The sequence below is a fragment of the Astyanax mexicanus genome, chromosome 10 (assembly GCF_023375975.1).
Source record: "Astyanax mexicanus isolate ESR-SI-001 chromosome 10, AstMex3_surface, whole genome shotgun sequence".
Classification (NCBI taxonomy): Eukaryota; Metazoa; Chordata; class Actinopteri; order Characiformes; family Acestrorhamphidae; genus Astyanax; species Astyanax mexicanus.
Genome location: NC_064417.1, coordinates 44,717,850 through 44,737,527, shown reverse-complemented (window position 1 = coordinate 44,737,527; position 19,678 = coordinate 44,717,850). Strand labels below are relative to the sequence as shown.

The following is a 19,678-nucleotide window of genomic DNA, read 5'->3' as shown; positions in this document are numbered from 1 at the left end:
AGGTGGCAAATTATTAAAATCTAATATTCCAATACTCTTTTATGAACATCCATTGATTTTTTTTTCATTACAGGTGAATAAAACCAAGCTCCTAGGCATGCAGACTGCTTCCTCACTACTAAATGTTTCATTCAGTTTCTACAGACCTCCAAACTTAATGTGGCTTCAGATTAGCGTAGAGAGATTCATGGAATGGGTTTCCATGGTTGAGGAGCTCCATCCAAACCTCACTATCTCATTATTAAACACAAGGCATGCGAGCAGACATGTTTGACGACTGGTCCCACAGGAGAATGTTGATTGTGTATTCAGAATGATTTTAAAGATATCTGTAGATATGATAATATTATCGATTTTGAATTAATATCTAATACCCTTACATAAGCGTTTTTCCCACCATCTAAAAAAAATCCAGCACATTATCTTATTATTAAGTAAACTACTATCTCATTATTTTGAGATACTAATTCATTATTTTGAGATACCCAGTGATTATTTTAAGTTAGTAAGTCATTATTTTGTGATTCTAATTAATTATTTTGAGATATTAAGTCATTATTTTAAGATAGTAAGTCATTATTTTGTGATTCTAATTAATTATTTTAAGATAGTAAGTCAATATTTTGAGATACCCAGTTATTATTTTAGGATAGTAAGTTGTTATTTTGGAATAGTAAGTCATTGTTTTGAAAAGTAATTTATTTAGATACCAAGTCATTATTTTGAGATACTATCTACAGTGTTGGGAAGTAACGGATTACATGTAACGGCGTTACGTAATCAGATTACAATTTATGAGTAACTGTAATCCGTTACAGTTACTGCTTCAGTAAGTGGTAATCAGATTACAGTTACTCTGCTAAAATAAATGGATTACATTGCGGTACTTTCCTATTTTTGGTCTTCCAATCCAACACTGACAAAACGCAATCACTCCTCCCTATTTGTGTGTGCAGCGGTGTCTGTGTGCGTGCAGGCAGCGAGACGGGAGGAGGGGCAGACAGCGGCTCCGCACACACAACGAGACGAAATTAACTGACATTTTCGTAGACGAATAAAAACGAGACGAAAATGTTTGGCAGGGACGAAATCCAATCAGAACTGAGTTAGTTCTGAAAGGTAGGGACCAGTTAGGAAGGGATCCAATCACTGCTACTTTAGCGGAGGCGCCGCGCGCTCAGTTACAAACCCGGGAATTAAACTGTCGTTACGGAGCTCGACTGGAAGTTAACTCGACAGAGTTCAGCAGGGAGAGAGGGAGAGAGAGAGAGGGGAGAGGCGATATATTTCTCCTTTGACGTCGCGAAAAACAAGATAACGTGTAAACCGCGTGGAGCGACTCCATCTCCGGTAAAAACACCACTAATCTTTCAGTTTCTGCAGAGCAGAGTCACACAGATCTCCATGCAGAGATCCGCGTTTTAATACTGATGTTATTTCATGAGCTGATGTGTTTAACTCGGCAGTGCACTAAAACACAGAACTGATACAGAACTCACTCATTAAGATCAGATCATCTGTTTAGTCTCACAGTGGGAAAGATATAGCTAGTGTTAAAGCAGGAGCAGGTCAGAAAGGAACTCAATAATATAACCAAAATAAAACAATAAAATAAGTGAATCTATGAACCCAAAAGTCTGTGTAAAGTTCCTTACAGCACTTTCTCATAAGTTTCTCACTTTAACTCAAGAAGTCTCTCAGTACATCCTGAGAGCATCTCTACAGGACAGTGTGTGAATGTGAGTTTCTGATCTCATTTATTGACTGTAGCTCCAGTAGGAGTGCTGGGTTACTGCTGGAGATTAAACTAGATCATTTAAAAGCTGTTTTTGCATCTACAGCTCTGTTCAAACTATAATTTAACTATTCAGATGTTTTATGACCTGATTTCTAAAACAAATTTTTAAATGTAAAATATGTATAGTCACACACCTACAATAATAATAATAATATACATTAAATCATATATAAATATATTTCACATTAAACATTAACAATATTACTCAAGTGGTTATTAAACGTTTCATTTCGTATAAGTGTATAGTTAATAATTCAAGGGAACTGATGAAAAAGCATTTACACCCTTTACATTTTTGTCGAATAAATTTACTGTAATTTTAGTAGACTATATTCTTATGACATTAAGTCGACTTAAACTAAAAACATTTCAGATGACTAAATTGTGACTAAAACTAAATACTATTTTCATCACAAAACTATGACTAAGACTAAATGAAAATTTGTTGTCAAAATTAACACTGGTGGCAAACCTGCAAATAGATAGCGTACAGTTGTTGTTACATTGTTTGGTTTTTAATGGTTTTATCATCAATTTAGTATTTTATAAAATTGTTTGATGAAATGGTTTCATAAGTATTTTTATAGAGTGATTGAAAAGGCTGTTTTATTTGTTTATCTATTTGTTAACTGGAAAGAAAAATAAAAGAATAATATGCAATATGTGGTTGCTACATTCATTCAGGCTTAAAAAAACGAAAAAGTAATCCAAAGTAATCAGATTACGTTACTCACTTGAAGTAATGTAACTGATTACGTTACAAATTACATTTTGAGTGATGTAATCAGTAATCTGTAAGGGATTACATTTTAAAAGTAACCTTCCCAACACTGACTATCTAATTATTTTACTGTCAAAATAATGACTTCCTATCTCAAAATAAGGACTTAATAATAACAAAATAATAACTTACTAAGTTATTTTACTATTTCAAAATAATAAGACAGCAGTTTTCTTAATAATAAAAAAAGTGATGGATTTTTTTATTTTATTTTAGGTGGCGGGAATGGGCTTCCATATTTTCTACTAGTAAAAACTGCATTAATTTTTTTTTTTTTTTACAATCATTGGTTTTACCAGTAAAACTGAGGTAGGACTTGCCTTGCTGGTGTAATTTTAGGCTAAATATTTTACTATCCAAATACTAAGGGTTGGTTTCCCAGACAGGGATTAAGCCTAGTCTGGCACTACATTTTTATTAGGCTATACATCTTTTATTGGTTAATCTACATTCAATAAACCATACAGTCCAGTACTAGGTTTAATCTCCCTCTGGGAAACTACCACTATGAGTTTTGGGGTTAATGCACTGCTGGATCTGGTCTTACTAGCTGTCTCTGGATCAGGCGGTAAGCCTTCCTCCGCCTGGCCGGATCAGTCTTCAGTCTGGCGGCTGCACGGAGTAATGGCGCCACCCAGAGTGGCACCCTGCAGTAACAACACCAGGACACATGAAAGACCTCCAAACACATGTAGCATTTTATTTATTACCAATAACGCTAAGCGGTAAAGACAGCTTATTAACGCGATGAACCGGTGAAAAACAACAATTTAACAGGTACATTCAAACAATTAATTTCATAAATCTTTGACAGAACATGGGCACAAAGTGTTTTTACCTGAAAGAACAACAAAGGTCAGTGTAAATCTCCATCTTCAAGCTTCTACTGGGTTTGCCAATCTGAGAGACGCCTCTTTTATACGCAAATAAACTTTAAGCACCACCTTACATTTAACCAAAACATTTTACCACATTTTTACCAGTGTAGACACTATTTTCCAATGACAAAAAAATGGTGAATGGAATTTCGCAATTTAGTGTTTGAGATAAACAAAGTCATTTTAAACCCAGACCCACAAGTTTCAATAACACAAAAATAATGCTAATAAAAGCAGCAATTTAATTTACTATTAGCATACCTATTCAAAAACTATAACTATAAAAAATCCAATAAAACAAGCTCAATTTCAGTCAATCTTGTAGTGCCACTTTTTAAATTAGCATTTTAAAACAAAACCATATTGCAAAACTATATAACAATGTATCAAGAATGAGGCAATTTATTTGAAGTCATTTTGTTTAAAAGTATTGTGCGAAGTACATTTCAGAAAAATTAAACACAGACATCTGGTTTCAATAGGCCTGTCACAATAACTGTTTTCTTTTAATATAACAGCAATACATTTTATTATTTTAAATTTATGACAATTCACCATTTTATCAATTAACTTGTATAATTAATGAGAACACATATCCTAAATAAATAAAATCAACGTTTCTAACAAAGTCAACATACAAGCGTATTCACGTTAATGGGAACTCTACACTAAGTAAACACAATGAACAATATTATAGTTTGCATATTGTGCGGTAATTTTGATAATATATAATTATTGTGACAGCTCTACTTTCAATCACCAGAATCAAAAATTGCGATTTGTTTTCCTAAAACAAGTTTAACATTAACCCACTCTGAATTTGTCACATGCCTTGATTGCATCTCTTTAGACTCTTTAGTCAAATGCACTTGTTGCACTAATACTAATAAAACTAATTTATTATTTAATCATTTTGCATTAAATTTATTTTAAACTGGTAGGGTACACTTTTTATAACCATTCAGTAAAATCCCTGAGGTAGGCTAAAAGCTAATCACATACAGGCCTAGTAGTCCTGAAAGGCACTTTATGCTAAAGATGTGGTGGAGTGTGGAAAGTGTGGTGGAACAGCAGCTCATCATTTGCCCTCCTTCTCTGACCATTCCTTGTACGCTCCAACATAGTTACGGGCACTAGAGGAAGAAAAAGAAAGACAGAAAGAGATAACATTATTCCATTATCTATCTGAAGACAGCTGACATTATAGACATTATTGCACATAAGTACATGTGATCAAACAACCCTATGTAGGCCTGTTTCACTCTCTTTGTTTGGAAGATATATTGTCACAGAAATTATGATAAACAATATTATTTTAATTTTAAAACCATTCTATGCCACTGATAAAAATGACAATATAATATCATTATAATGCAATTACACCACTAAATTAAACTTAAATTAAACTTTTATTTCTTAAAAAAAACACATTCAGGCATTATATATTAAAATATGTTAAGTTATCCTAAATAAAAAAAAATTATCACCTATTATGTTTACTCAAAACAAAGTTCATGGACTCTCCTTGCTAAGAGAATATAGTGGGTGATATCAAGGTCAACAAAAATGATTGAGGTCATATCTATACACTGTATAATATTATAATAAAAACTATTATTATATACACCCAATTATTATTACCATATACACCCCCTATATTAACAACGATAAATAAAAGCAAAACTATGGTGGTTGCAAACCGCTTGCTACAAATGTATAGATATTCAGTGGACCATCATAAGAAGTTCCTAATGCACATATGATTCATACTTTTCAAAGCCAAGGCTTTTGGCCTTATCTGTGGCAGCCTGTCCGCGCCGACCAAGCTGGCAGTGGAAGACCAGATTAGGGGTGTCTAATGGGGGTTTAGCCACCCCAAATTTGGTTTGGAATGCATCTGGATCCAGAGACAAGTCTCTTTCCACATCGCTCACTGGAAAACATGAAAATAAATAAAGGTACCAAATTAATAACATGATAACTGTAAATATATTTGTGAAAGTAAAGGTGCCAAAAAGAGTGTTGCAGAAAAACAATGTTTGACTGTGAAAACAAACCTTTAGAGAACCATGTTTGTTAGTGAGTGTGTGAGATTAAATTCCCTCAGTATAAAGGAAGAACAATCAAACTGGTACATTGGAACATTTAAGCTGTGTTCACACTGCATGCAAATTAGATTTGTTTCTCAAATCAGGTCTGTAGAGATGACAGTCCACAAGTGATCAGATTAGATTTGCGTATATGTCTGTATACAGCCTTTAGAGCTGTTCTTGCACCCCTAAACTTCCATCACTCTGTATTAAATGACTCATGACAAATTGCAAATGACATAAAAGACACACTAAAATCTGATCTGAGTGTCCAGAGTGTTTAGACTAAGACACATTTAGCCAAATCTGATAATCCTGTAAATGATGTTATTTAATAAAAAATGTTTGGGAGAAGGACCACGCCCGAACTCCACATTCTAACTCCACACGTATCAATCAACCGCCCTATAAATACCTGCCCTAATTAACTACCTCTCATGACGAAAGTTCACAACTCACCTCCTCCCCAACAACCCCCCTTCTTTTACTCTACCACTTACTAGGGGTGGGCGATATGGCCCTAAAATAATATCACGATATTTCATGGTAATATCGCGATAACGATACTCTTGGCGATATGACAAAAAAAATAAAAACTACACTACTGCAAAAAAACAAAACTTACATTTTAATATTGTATGGGATATTGTATTGCACACCTCTAACTGAGATATTAAAAAAATACAAGAATTTTAGCAGATTTGTAACAGAGCTCCAAATATCTCCATATATCCAGGATTAAAGTAAAATAAATGATACTGGACAGATATAATCTAGTAGATATATAATGGTAAATGAGAAATGTATGAAATTTTCTTTTGCTTAAAACATGAAAAAAGTAGAACCCTGGTGTGATAATTAGGGGTGAGTGTTATGGCACGATATTTCAGGGTATAATATCGTTCACGATATTCAAAAATGTTGGCGATATTATCACGTATGATACGATATGGCACACCCCTACCACTTACCATTAAATTAAAAGGGGGGAATATAACTGCACGCTCCTTCAGCACACAGTTCAGAACTCCAGCCTAAATTCCCAGAGTTTCCCCCCTTTTTTTTCTTTTCTTTTCTTTCTCGACTTCTTTTAGGCGTGGTTGCACTTTAGACCACCTTCAAATGGGGTTTGAATCCGATTAGCAAAAATCTAATTTCAGGTGGTTTGTGGTTGTCCAGACTATCAAAAATGTATCTGAATAAATATAAATAAGTACAAATATTCTAATATTTGGTTTGGGAAACTAAACATGGCCTCGGATTACATGAATGTACTTTATTGTCAAATATGGTCCTTATAATGAACCACAAATGGTCTGTCAATATTGTTGTCATTGTTTTTCAAATAATCCTTTTTGGCACCAGTTTAAAGAGTGTATCAGTAATACTGCAGTTTGTTTTCTTTGCTACTCACAGGGGATATGGATGGAGCCCGGGATGCGCCCTTTGTCTACTTCGTCTTTGTTGCGCACATCGACAAGCACCAGCCCTTTATCCCTCCCAACAAGGGACTTCAGATCACTGTAGGAGATTACACCTAGAAAGACATTGCACAGGTGTTACAATCCGTACAATCCTTATATTTTTTTGCAGATTCATGGTGACAGAACCACGCTGGAGAATGTGTGCTATAGAAACACCTAGATGTGATGATTATAAGCAGGAAGCACATGCCGAACAAGATAAACTGGAAAGGTAAGCAGCTCTCACTCAAGGGGCCAATTAGAAATATGATACCATAATGAAAAAAAAAAAAACATTAAAGTGTAGTTGCCGTTATTCAACAGACTGGCAGAAAAAGCAGACAAAAGCAATGTTGTGTAGCCCCCCTCGTGCTTCCAGATAAGTTCTGACATGTCAAAAAATGTACTCCTTACATAGCCAGCATTAACTAACATTTCCAGCAGTTTGTACTAGCTCTTCTTTTATTTGGACCAGACAGGCTAGGTTTTGCTCACAATGCACATCAGTGAGCTTTGGGCACCAATGACCTTGACTGTTCTTCATGGAACCACTTTTAAAAGGTACCTTTAGCCTACTGACCACTGGATATCAAAAACTATGAATGAACAGAACTGAAAATTTAAAGAAAGAAATAGAATTAGATTAAAATGAAACATTTGGTTTAAGTCTGAATACCAGACATTTTGCTGGTTTTCATTATTTTTGCCACTTCTTTCACCTTTGTGTAAATTAAATTGCCTAAATATATTATAGTCTTGCTTTTTAAAGAAAAGGCAATTACAAAACTATACACTTAACATTTTTACATCTCACTGGACATAAAAAAAAACAAAGCACAAAAAAGATTTAAGAAAAATGTAATTGTTTATTATCCTGCTATTTCAGCACAAGTGCATGTTTTTTCCACCATGTTCAGACAAATAATTTTTCAGTTGCCAAATCTTTTGGTACATCCCATCTTAGTGCCATTACACAGAAAACAATACAACATTGACCTCAAAAACATAGCTTTTTTTGGCTTTCTTATTCTTTGCTATCCTAGTACCTAAAATTAATGCATGTCTATATGTATGTATTGAATGTATATAGCTATATAATAAAAAACAACAACAAACAAAAACATTTTTGACCCCACTGTTCACTTGTTGCCTAATACATACATAGCTGGTTATATCCCTTCCATTGAGAGGTGCCACTAAATCCAGTAAATGTTATTCACTTTACTTGTTGGTGGTTTTAATGTTATGGCAGATCAGTTTAAATGCAAGTCATGGTGATGTAACAATAACCAACCCCCAAGGGGTCACATCATAGCAGGTCTATGTGAGACATAAAATATTAAATGTGGTGCAACAGGTCCAAAAGTTTGGACACACCATCTCATGCAATATTTTCTACAGTATATATTATTAAAGACAAGTAATATTAAAGACATGTAAACAATAAAAGGGACACATATGTAATTATGTAGTAAACAGTAAAAAAAGTGTTTGTCCTCCACAATCCCCTGATCTAAACCTGATTAACTGAGATGGTGATTTGAGGTGATTTGGGATGAACTGGAACTTCACAGAGTAAGGGAAAAGAACTACTATTGTTCAGCACCTCCAGAAAACTCATTCAAGACACTGAGAAAACTATTCCAGGTGACTCTCCCTCATGAGGACACTGAGATTAAAATACCAAGAGTGTGCAGATCTGTCCTCAAAGATAAATGTGCTACTTAGAAGTATCTAAAGTATAAAACATATTCTGGTTTGTTTAACTGTTTTTGTTTACAGCTTAATATAGTCTTCAATATTAAATTTACAATGTAAAAAAATCATAAAAGGAAATACACTGAATGAGAAGAGGTGTGTCCAGACTTTTGACTGATACTTTATACCGACCATAATGATCAAAGGCGAATTAGAACGGATGCATTTAGCTACAACATCAAAGGGCAGATAGCGTGCAGTTGGCATGTTTTCTAGGGATCCGGGCGTATATCACAACATCGCAGGCAGTACATAGGAGAACTCAGTAAATAATCCAGGCTAATAAGATTAATTCGTATTCTTCGCTGTTTCTAGTTCAAAACGGCTCCAGAAAAATCTCTCGTGCCAGTAAAACGCCTTTAATCCAAGTGTAAAGATCATATTTACCTGAATTCGCCATCCTGCTGCACAGACGCACACACACTGCCAGTGGAGTCCTTGATGGTGCAGCCATCCGCTTCCTTATTTTTCATAGACTTCAAATGAGTGGGCGTGGCTTCACCCAAACACCCAATAGAAAGCGATACTGTACCGCTGCGTCATTTTCCTGCTGTTCCTTATCTGCATGCCCCCAGTGACTGACTGTTGGGCTGTTGTAGAAACCGGTTTCTGGTATTCACTGTTTCTGATAAAGAGTCTAGTCGAACAAAGTTCTTTATTTATCAAAAAGAAAGTTAAAATAAAAGATTAATTAGAGCCTTATCCATAAACCGGTTATGAAACAGTAGTTTACCATAAAATGTACTTAAAACAGAAGTCCTACAAGGGTGACAGTAAAAATAGATCAGATAAAAATTATAGATTAAATAAAATAGCCAAGTCAGTGTTCAAGGTAAAAAAAAAACATTCAGGTACAAATATTTTTTAAAAAATGTAGCAAATTAATATTTTAAGATAATTAATCTGAATTTCAGGTAAAAAAATAATTCAGGTCCTATAAATTCAGGGAAACATCCAACCACGAGATAAGCAAAAAAAACAAAACAAAGGCATATATAATTTAACTTACAACTGGCCAATCACAAAATAGCTATGAGTTGAATGGGCGGGCGCATTTATTACCAGGCTTTACATCTCCAAAATGTTTGTATGTGTTTAAACTACTATCCAAAAAATAATGTAACAACAAAAAAATAATAAGTCGTGAAAATTTAGGGAAACATCCGGGCCACAAACAATCGAACTTTCAACTGACCAATCACAAAACAGCTCTGAGGTGAATGGGCGGGGCGTTTTGGCACCAGGTGCGCGCTGATGGAGAAGCGTTTGGAGGAGCGTGGCGGGAGAACTCAGCAAACAAGCGGTTTTTAGATGTGAGTAGCTTTTTAAACATTCTCCGTTTTATAAGAACATTTGATGCTTATGTTTATTGCTGCATTAGTTGTATGTTTGTGGATAATTTCGAGCTCAATTTCTTTCTTATAACGGCTGGGCAGAAGCTGCAGTTTTAGCTCCGTGGAAGCGCGAAATCACAACAGCGTTAATTAGATAATTAACTACCTAGCTATAACTTAGCGGTCACAGAAACAGCAAATTCCGCGTTTAGACTGGTTACTTAAAGAAAAAAAAACGTGTTTGTACGGTTATACTGGCTGCTATACTAAACTAAAAAAAGGCCGTGTTTGTACAATTATACTGGCTACAAAAAAAAAAAAAGCCGTTTTTGGAAAATTATTCTGGCTGTTAAAGTAAAAATGCCGTGTTTGGACAATTATACTGGCTACTAAAGTAAAAATGCCGTTGTTTGGACAATCATACTGGCTAGTAAACTAAAAAATGCCGTGTTTGGACAATTATTCTGGCTATTAAAGTAAAAATGCCGTGTTTGGACAATTATACTGGCTACTAAACTAAAAAAATGTCGTGTTTGGACAATTATACTGGCTACTAAACTAAAAATGGCGTGTTTGGACAGTTATACTGGCTCACAAACTAAAAAATGCCGTGTTCGGACAATTATACTGGCTACTAAACTAAAAAATGCTGTGTTTGGACAGTTATACTGGCTACTAAACTAAAAAAAGTGGCGTTTGGACAGTTATACTGGCTACTAAACAAAAGGCATTTTTTATGTTTAGTAGCCAGTATTAGTGATGGGCAGATGAAGCCTCATTGGGTGTATGGCACATTTCCCAAACTGTATCGACACTGTGTTGAAACTGTGTTGCTGTATCACTTAATGGCGACATCTGCTGGACTAAGAAAGTCATTGCAAGCAACTGCGCGAAGAAATGCATCGGTCACGTGGTTTTCCTTAAAATGATACGCGGTCTGACACAGGGGTTCGCCTTGTTTGCTCGGTGCATGCGCTGAAGTTTCAGTGTCGTCAGACCCATCGCTACCAAACGATACAGGGAGTGTATCGGTCACGTGGTTTTCCTTAACTTGATACGCGCACCGACACGGGGTTTCGCCTTGACAGCTCGGCGCATGTGTCGAGGTTTCAGGGTCGTCAGACCCATCACTAGCCAGTATAACTGTCCAAATGGCTATTTTTAGGACAGTCATACTGGCGACTAAACTAAAAAATTCTGTTTGGACAACTATACTAATTAAGTAAAAAGTGCTGTGTTTGGACAATTATACTGGTTACTACATGCAGATAGTACATAATTTAACCAGCTGTAATCAACAATTAAAATTATATTTTCTTTATAAATATCTGTTTTCAGGTTGATTACACTATATTTCAAACGTTATGGTACTTATAGACCACAATTGAAAGTCTTATCAAATATGAAAGTCCAAGTATTATTAAATAAACCACTGCCTTAAACATTTTCCATATTATTATTTGCTCAATTTCAAATTATATTACTGATATTACAAAATTAGAACCTAGTGACACCACTGAAGTCTTGAACACTTATGTATTGTAGTATTAGTATTCATTATGTCTGTTTTAAGAAATAATTTAAATAAACAGAATGTAAAATGTAGCAAATTTTGGTTGTATAGAGACCAGAATTTGGTGCCCTGTAAATATGAAAACCAAAGGGTTATCATGTCACACCACTAAATTCTCACTTTCAAAAATAAAAGAAAGTATTTCTTTTTTTTTAGCAAACCCTGGAGTTAGCTGATTTTGTAAAGGAGGAGCAGATCATTTGGTGCCTTCATCTTCCCCCTTTCTTGTAGCTGAGAGGATTCTGGGAGACACGTGCAGGGCCATGGCTGTCTGGTTTAAGCCCAAATCCTGACAGAGCAATTGTACAGCTCAATGACTGTCCAGACTTGGACATCCACAATACAATAAACATGTAAGTTATCCCTTCTGAAATTCATTTATTTTATAGTTTCATTATTTCATTGTCTTTATGTAACTAAAAAGCTGAATGGACAGTTTTCCCTGTGTTTGGAATCTCATTATTAAAAAAATGTGACCGTAATATAATTTTACCTTTATAGAATTAATACCATTGAAAGTGTTCTACAACTATTCTATATGCATAAAACTTTAAATTGTAGTCTTTACGTAACATAATGTTTAAAATATAAAGGAATTTTATTTTTAGTGAGAGAAAGGTATGCATTTTCAACATTTTAAACTAATTTTATATAGATAGTGTTTCTGGTGTATATTTGTTGATTATACTGGTTAAACTATAAAACCGAAAAAAAATTACATTAATAATAACTTGCACATTATTACAAATTACATTAGCGTTAGCTAGTGGTGCCTCAATTACTTTTTTTTTTTTTTTACTTTTTTAAAAAAAATTACTTTTTTAAGTTTTTAATTTAAATTAATTTATATTGGGCCAAACGGCAGTGTTCCCCTCTGTTTTAAGAGACTGAACAGTTTATGTGGCAGGTTAGCTTTGTGAATCATGAGTATCGGGTCAACTGATTCATTTGACTCACTGAATCACCTTCTGTTTGTGGATATACGTAAGTGCGCCAGTTACAAGCTCTTAACCCACAGTGATCACTTACCACATTAAAGCTAACATGACCTTTCTTGAATTAATTTGAACAGGCTTGAGCTGTATGGCAATAATTAGGGGTGTCATGATTTTGATATTTCATCGAAATCGATCAAAATAATGTCATGGTCTCGAGCATCAAATGGCGCAGCACACTGTAGCTCAAAGAGCAGTCCTTTCTCAAGAGCATGTGGACATTCTCATCTTCTTATTGAAAAACTTTAAATTCTTATTTTTCATGGATAGTAGGATAGATTTCAGTTTGTTAAGGCTCTAATTGTTTTATTGACTGTTCCTGTATTTTTTGTTATTTATTTATTTTATTGCTATTTTAATAGTGCACACTGCTGCTACCAAAAAAAAAAGCCACTAGATGGCATTACATATATATCTTAATTAAATTATTTAAATTTGATCATTAGTGCCTAATGTGGTGTATTACAGATCACTTGTATCTCTTTGCATCACTTATATCAAGCCCACCTTTTGAAATAAGATACTGTAAATTTGATGAATCAAACCAATGACTAACCATAGACTAATCTAAAACTGGCATAGGCCTCGCTGCTGTAAAAAAAAAAAAAAAAAGAGAATCGAGGATTTAGAGAATCGTGCCACCCCTAGTAACAATATACCTTCAAAAACCAGTTCGAGAGTCATTTGTATCTGTTGTACATCACTGCAGTTTTCTCACTGACCTCTCACTGTTTTGTTTTATGTAAACGGGACAATAACTTGTTTAACCTCTGTACCAAATTATCATTTGATTAAGCCTAACAAGTGTTAAATTGTTATTTTGTTTCCTCCTTTTATTTTAATAAATAGGGTTTTACAAAAAATATGTATAACATTTATTTCCAAATGTTCATATTTTATTTTTCCAAATGTTCATATTTAATATTTATAAATATAAATGGTAGAATTGAATAGAAATAAAATAAAAAAAGGAAAGCTTTGTACTATATTTATTATTAAATTGATACGATTTTCTTTTTTCTTTATAGGGAAGTGTGGTAGTATGGCGATGAGTGGCTAGGAAGTTACTGGAGAGTAATGTTGAGAGAAAAAAAAAGCCTGGGATTCAGGCAAGTGTTTGTGTGAACACACAAAAAAAAGTTATTGAGCGGGGGGACATTTGAAAAGTTATTTTATTTCAGTAATTTAATTAAAAATGTGATACAAACTGTATTACAGACAGTGATTTATTTTTTAAGCGTTTATTTCTTTTATTGTTGATTAGCCTACAGCCAATGAAAAGTAAGTTTTGATATTAAATAAAAAGGCTTGAAAGGTTTGATATTAAATAAAACCTGTTGGTATTGAGTTGCTGAAATAAAGTAACTTTTCAGTGATATACTAATTGAGTTGCAGCTGTATTTAGACTCTATATATTGTTCAATAATAGCCTGCATGCAACTCTTGGATGTCCAGATAATTATATTTGTATACAAATTTAGGATCTTTTACACTGTTTTATTTCCCCCCCACACAGGTGGCTCAGGCCCAGGACAACCCTTGGTCTCTACCAAGACCTTAAGTATCTGGGTGGCTTGCGTGTTGCCATTCCTACAAGAACCAGGTAAAAGTACTGAGTCTGTAAAGTCTATCTTGTTGTTTTAAGTAGATGATGTGTGCAGGGCATTTTGCAAGACACCTAGTATCTCTACCTAAAGGAGAACTCTGGTGTAAAATTGACTTTTGGTGTAGTAAAACATGATAAAAATACCTACCTTTATTGAATAGCCCACCACTGCTTTCTTACAGCTTTCTGTGATTCAGTAATTTTATGCATTTTATCCAGCACTCTGTACAGTGGATGTATCACTTTTTTCCCCACACCTCATTGCAAGAATCTGATAGATAGGTCTATGCATGTTTTGAAACATTGACAGAAATCAGACAAATCAGATTTATTCAGACAGTTTTTTTATTTTGAATTTTCTACTGTCAGTACTAGGTGCACCATACAAGCACAGGCTGTATGTGAGGTAGTTGGGGGGAAAACAATAAATCAGTATGTGCCCAGATGTAAATTGCTGCCCTTTCTTGTAAATATTAAACCCTTGTATTGTTAAAACCCCATTATCAAAGAGTACATCCGTTCTATGTTTCTGATAGCGCTAAAACATGGAGATCATGTACATGATCAAAGATATGAACTTTTTTCTTAAACTAGATATGTTAAGGTGTGCTAAGTTTAGCCAACTGTTTTGTTATTTCTGTTAAATGTCATGATTGTTTTACATCTCATTAATAGACTACTTAGTTACACCCAATATTTATTCATGTTTGTGTTCTTGTATGTGTAATCACTCCAATGTATTTCTTTTGCATTTCTTTTTTTTTTTTTTTTTTTAGGGGGAGGATGGATTACTTGTCTGCTGTATCTGAGAAGTGTGAAATATTGTGTTCATTCCTGTGTTCAAGTCCTGGCTAAACATGTGAAGTCATAGTTGTGGAAGATTGAGCAGAAAGGAAGTAAATGTAAGTACTTTGAGTTGTTAATGTGAATTACCACTGTATCTTAACTTTCTCACATATTAATCCCACCTGACCAAATTTCTCTTGTGAGGCCATTAAAATTCATGCAAGTTTATGTGGTGAAAAGTGTACATTTCTTTTATTTATATCCTGTTGCTGTGCAAATTATTTTTTTCTAAAACTTAGTGTAAATAATATTCATTTTATGGAATTAAGAGTTTCTTTTCAAAATGTGCAGTCACCTCTAAAGATGAGACTTTGTTCTGACAGTTAAATTAAATATAATCTGACACTTCTAAATCTTGTGCATGTCATACCGATGATCAGACATTTGTTTCTCATAGTGCCTCTATATTTCTTAATCCATAGATTGGCAGAATGGCAGTTTTTTCACATTTTTTGTAAGAAACAAGTATTGAACACATTCTCAAAAATGACACTGCAGTTGGACTCAATTTTATTTATTTCAGCAAACACTCGGGTCTCCAGACTTTTTAAAGGAGAAGCGGATCGTTTGGGTGCAATCATTTCCCCACTTTCTTCAACAGTGATCTTTGTTGTAGCTGAGAGGATTCTGGGACATCTTTTTAGAGATATTTTGTGAAGTTTCAAAAGTATGATCTGTTTAAATATCTGCAATATTTGAAATGAATATTTTTTTGTTCAGTTGCTTTGCAGGAAGTTTGCTGGCCGTAACAAGGAGTCTAAATATCCACTTGCGACCAAGTGCCATGTTTCTGGATTCCTCAGACAAATGGTAATCTGTAGTTAAAAAAAAAAAAAATTACTTTTTATTTAGAAAATGTCACAGTATTATAACTTCAGTGATTAAATGTTTCATTTACAGCACCACCTGCTGAGGTCAAAAGCCTGGTGACGTTTTACCTCAAGATCCCCGAACACTACAAAGACTTAAATCTTTTAGAAATGGTTTACTCGCATACATTAGTACGCATAACACAGTTTAGACTTACTTTGATTAGGATTTCTTTTTTTTGTGTGTGTGTGTTTTATATTACTGATTTTCAGTTTGTTACAGCAACAATGTGTATGTGAAAAAAGGGACTTATTAAAAGTAAAGGTTGCAGTTGAAATGTTTTAGTTTAAGCTAGCTAATTTGTCAACAGGTCTTTTAGTTACTCTACAATTAGCAATGGGCAAAGTTTATACTTTTTGGTTTGTCAGATTTGTGACTTAATAATAACCTTTCCTGTACATTTATCCTTCCAAACTTTAGAACAACTCTTAACAGGTTTGCTGGGTAAAGAAGACCTCTTAAAATACCTACTGATTGTCTCTAGTACATTTTTAGAAGTTACTTCCTTTCCACTGTTAGTACAAAACAAAACCAATATGTGATTTGTACACTTTTTTTTACACATGGCTCACTCGCCATATCTCCAAAACTGTAACACACCAGATTAGGAACAAGAGATCAATATTCACTGTACATTTAACCTCTTGACAGGCCAGGGTTTTTATCAGTTGTCTGCCTGACATTACAGCATTACATAAAGCTTTCATGTGTGATGAACATACTTGTACTAGAAAAAAATGTAATGAATAAAATCAGAAAACATTTTAAAATCAAACAGTTCATGTCCTCTGGTTTTCGATATGTTTGTCTAGTTTTTACACCTTTTCAAAAATGCAGAATTTGGTTTGTTTCTGTTACTGATCTGGAATTAAGTGGAGTAGAGAGAGAACGGCAGATTTTTCAAGTAGGAGATTTCAAACCCCTCAAATATCAGAAAGTAACTGAAGTTATTTTACTACAGAAAAAGGGTTTTGTATTACCCACACCTGTTAAATCCCACATGTGGCCTCTTATCTATAGAGTTGTTGCCAGTTCCAGCAAAAAATCCTGCCCAAAATCCATCTTAAACCCACCAGATATCTAGGGTGTTTTTATTTTTGCTCAATTACAGCTTTTTGATGGCCGCAACCTATAATGTTATTGGATTGGATCAGGAGCGTCACTGATAGGAAACACGAATGGAGGGTATAAAATTTAAAGTAAAAAAAAAAAAAAAAAAAAAAAAAAAAAAAAAAAAAATTATATATATATATATATATATATATATATATATATATATACAGAAAAAAAACATTGTGGCTACTCAGAAAATAAATCGGATGAGTCAACAACTGAAAAATTAGTTGTAGCCCTAATACACACTTTTTTCCCATGATAAAAAACATTGGCATTAATGGACCTTAAAACTCTGCTTCTCAAAACACATACCTTAACGATTCTCCAAAATATTCGACATGAAACAGGATGCAGACACATCAGGCTGAGATGACTGGGGAAGCTTTCTGATGAGGCAGTTGGTTGTACAGCTGACAAGCACCCAAAGGCTTCAGAGATCTAGGGGACATTAAAAGTCTGGCATTAGGCTGTGGTTCTTCAAGTATACACAGTTCAGTAATAGCAGTGTTAATTGCATACACTAAATCAAAAAACAATTAAACAAAACAATACTATTAATCACCTCTGACTGGATTCTGCATGAGACCAAGGTACCATAGCTGATTCTGGGACCATGTTCTTTTGGATTGGATGACTATCCCGGTCATCTTTCCTGTTCCAAAATTGTAAGGAACAGTACAGTTGTGTCACAGCTGCTCAGACATCACACCACAGACGCTCTATTCTGCAGAAAAGAAGACAGACAAGTATGAGCAGAAAGAAAATGATAAACAGTGCAGGCATCTGTGTTTGCTTTTCTTGATAATTACATTACTTAAGACTGTTTTTGATATAAAAACATGGGATTAATCATTGCATGATGCTGGGTCCTATTACTGTCTTAATTAACGCAATGTTCATGATCGGCTCTCACCCTGAAAGGAGGTATATAGTATATTTACTTACAGGGGTGACCAAACAATAGACTACTGAGGCTGGATCTTCTTTTTTATAGGTGGCACTCCACTTTTAACCCAAAATTTCAATCGCCAGAAAAGAATCATGTTTTCCAAATAAATTGTGTGGTAAATAAATGGTTTAAAACTCGTATTGTGTGATTTTTTTTTCTTATTTTTATTTTCCTGAACTTGACTGGATCCACATAATACGAGCTTTGAGTCAAAATGCTACAGGTAAGCTGTAAGAATGGAAAGTGCTAAAAGGGGTGAAAAACACTTTCCGTCTGCACTCTAGTCTGCAGGCTAAAAATGGAAAGCTTTATTGTGGTTCAGTGAATATTAGCTAGAAGAACTTTGCACAATTCCAGATCAACCCCCACCTCTGCTCTTAAGTTTCTTCATCTAAGTCGGTCCTTGATGGCCAAGATGGTTGAAAAGCTGCTAATCCCCTATACTGTTAAACTAGCTGGTTTAGCAGCTTTGCTCTTAGACCAGCAAATCTATCCAACTTGAATAAAATAATATGCTATACTTGTCATCAGCATGATCAAGATGATCAACTACTTTAAAAATCTTATACTGAAGAGTAGTGCAGTGAACAAACATTTCTTTAATGAGTATATAGGAGCTTTTTTGAACCGCCCATTAATTCTGTCACTAAAAAATAAATAAATTTAGACCCAGACTTCCAAATGTAGAAAGATCAAGGGGTACAGAATGACAATCATGCGGAGTCAAGATGTTCATGAAAGAGACAGTAAAAGCATTACAGACTTGTACCTGCCAGCCAAACTTCCACACAACATCCAAGAATAATTAATATGTAGTTGAAGCTTGCCTGGTACAAGTAAATACCAGTAAGTAAATACAAGTAAATCAAGTTTTATAAATAGAATAACATTTAATAAATATTTAAATATATTAAAAATATAATAAAATAGTTATTTATATTATATTTTAATGAACTCCATAGCTGCATCTACAAACCTAGAATGAATTAAAACATTTTAAAATGTACATCACATAAATATAACTTTATAGATTGTTTTACAGGCTAGAACAGGGGTGTCCAAACTACAGCCCGTGGGTTTCCTTTTTTGGAGCGGCCCGCTGTAAAGCAGGTTTTTATAAATTTGAGATTCGAAGTTTAAATGCTAGGTGTCAGAAACGGGCTAAAGAGTCTAAAAGCGGAGAGAGTGCGCGTTTCTAGTGCAGAAAAACGGGCAAAAGAGTCTAAAACCGGAGAGGGTGCGCATTTCTAGTGCAGAAAAACAGGCAAAAGAGTCTAAAAGCGGAGAGGGTGCACATTTCTAGCGCAGAAAAATGAGTCTAAAAGTTGCCGTAATTAAGGAGTTTAATATTAAGAGACATCATGAAATGAAACATCAATTTGAAAAATCTTAGTTTACACAACACTGTCAAAAATAAAGATAGTGAGTCAAGTAAAATGGTGTGTAAATGAAAGTAATCAGGAAAATGTATTATTTAAAGTGGTATATTTCATTATTTGTTTTATTACAGAGTCTTTGGCCCGTGACTTCAAATATATTTCTCCTTCTGGCCCCCAACAAAAAAAGTTTGGACTAGGGCTAGAACATATAAAATTAGCTTGATTATGAAAACATCAACAAT

General features: G+C 34.2%; 1 protein-coding gene and 1 long non-coding RNA gene across 2 annotated transcripts; both read right to left on the bottom strand.

The window, feature by feature from the left end:
• Positions 1–3,255: 3,255 nt before the first annotated feature.
• tstd1 (thiosulfate sulfurtransferase like domain containing 1) lies at positions 3,256–9,245 on the bottom strand. Its single transcript, XM_007247484.4, has 4 exons — positions 9,156–9,245; positions 6,962–7,084; positions 5,228–5,390; positions 3,256–4,590 (listed from the first exon to the last, which is right to left on the bottom strand). Exons 1-4 carry the CDS (start codon positions 9,220–9,222, stop codon positions 4,536–4,538), a joined length of 408 nt encoding a protein of 135 aa, XP_007247546.3. The 5' UTR covers positions 9,223–9,245; the 3' UTR covers positions 3,256–4,535.
• Positions 9,246–15,627: 6,382 nt separating this feature from the next.
• On the bottom strand, positions 15,628–18,890 carry LOC107197585 (uncharacterized). Its single transcript, XR_007441033.1, has 4 exons — positions 18,827–18,890; positions 17,671–17,832; positions 17,421–17,546; positions 15,628–15,937 (listed from the first exon to the last, which is right to left on the bottom strand). It is a non-coding gene; the product is annotated as an uncharacterized LOC107197585 (long non-coding RNA).
• Between the last annotated feature and the right edge of the window lie 788 nt (positions 18,891–19,678).

Coding starts and splice junctions, on each gene's coding strand:
- tstd1 (XM_007247484.4), bottom strand. CDS start 9,222: ATGGCTGCACCATCAAGGACTCCACTGGCAGTGTGTGTGCGTCTGTGC. Junction 5,391..6,961: donor GGGCTCCATCCATATCCCCT/GTGAGTAGCAAA, acceptor CATGTTTTCCAG/TGAGCGATGTGGAAAGAGAC. Junction 4,591..5,227: donor AAAAGCCTTGGCTTTGAAAA/GTATGAATCATA, acceptor TTCTTCCTCTAG/TGCCCGTAACTATGTTGGAG.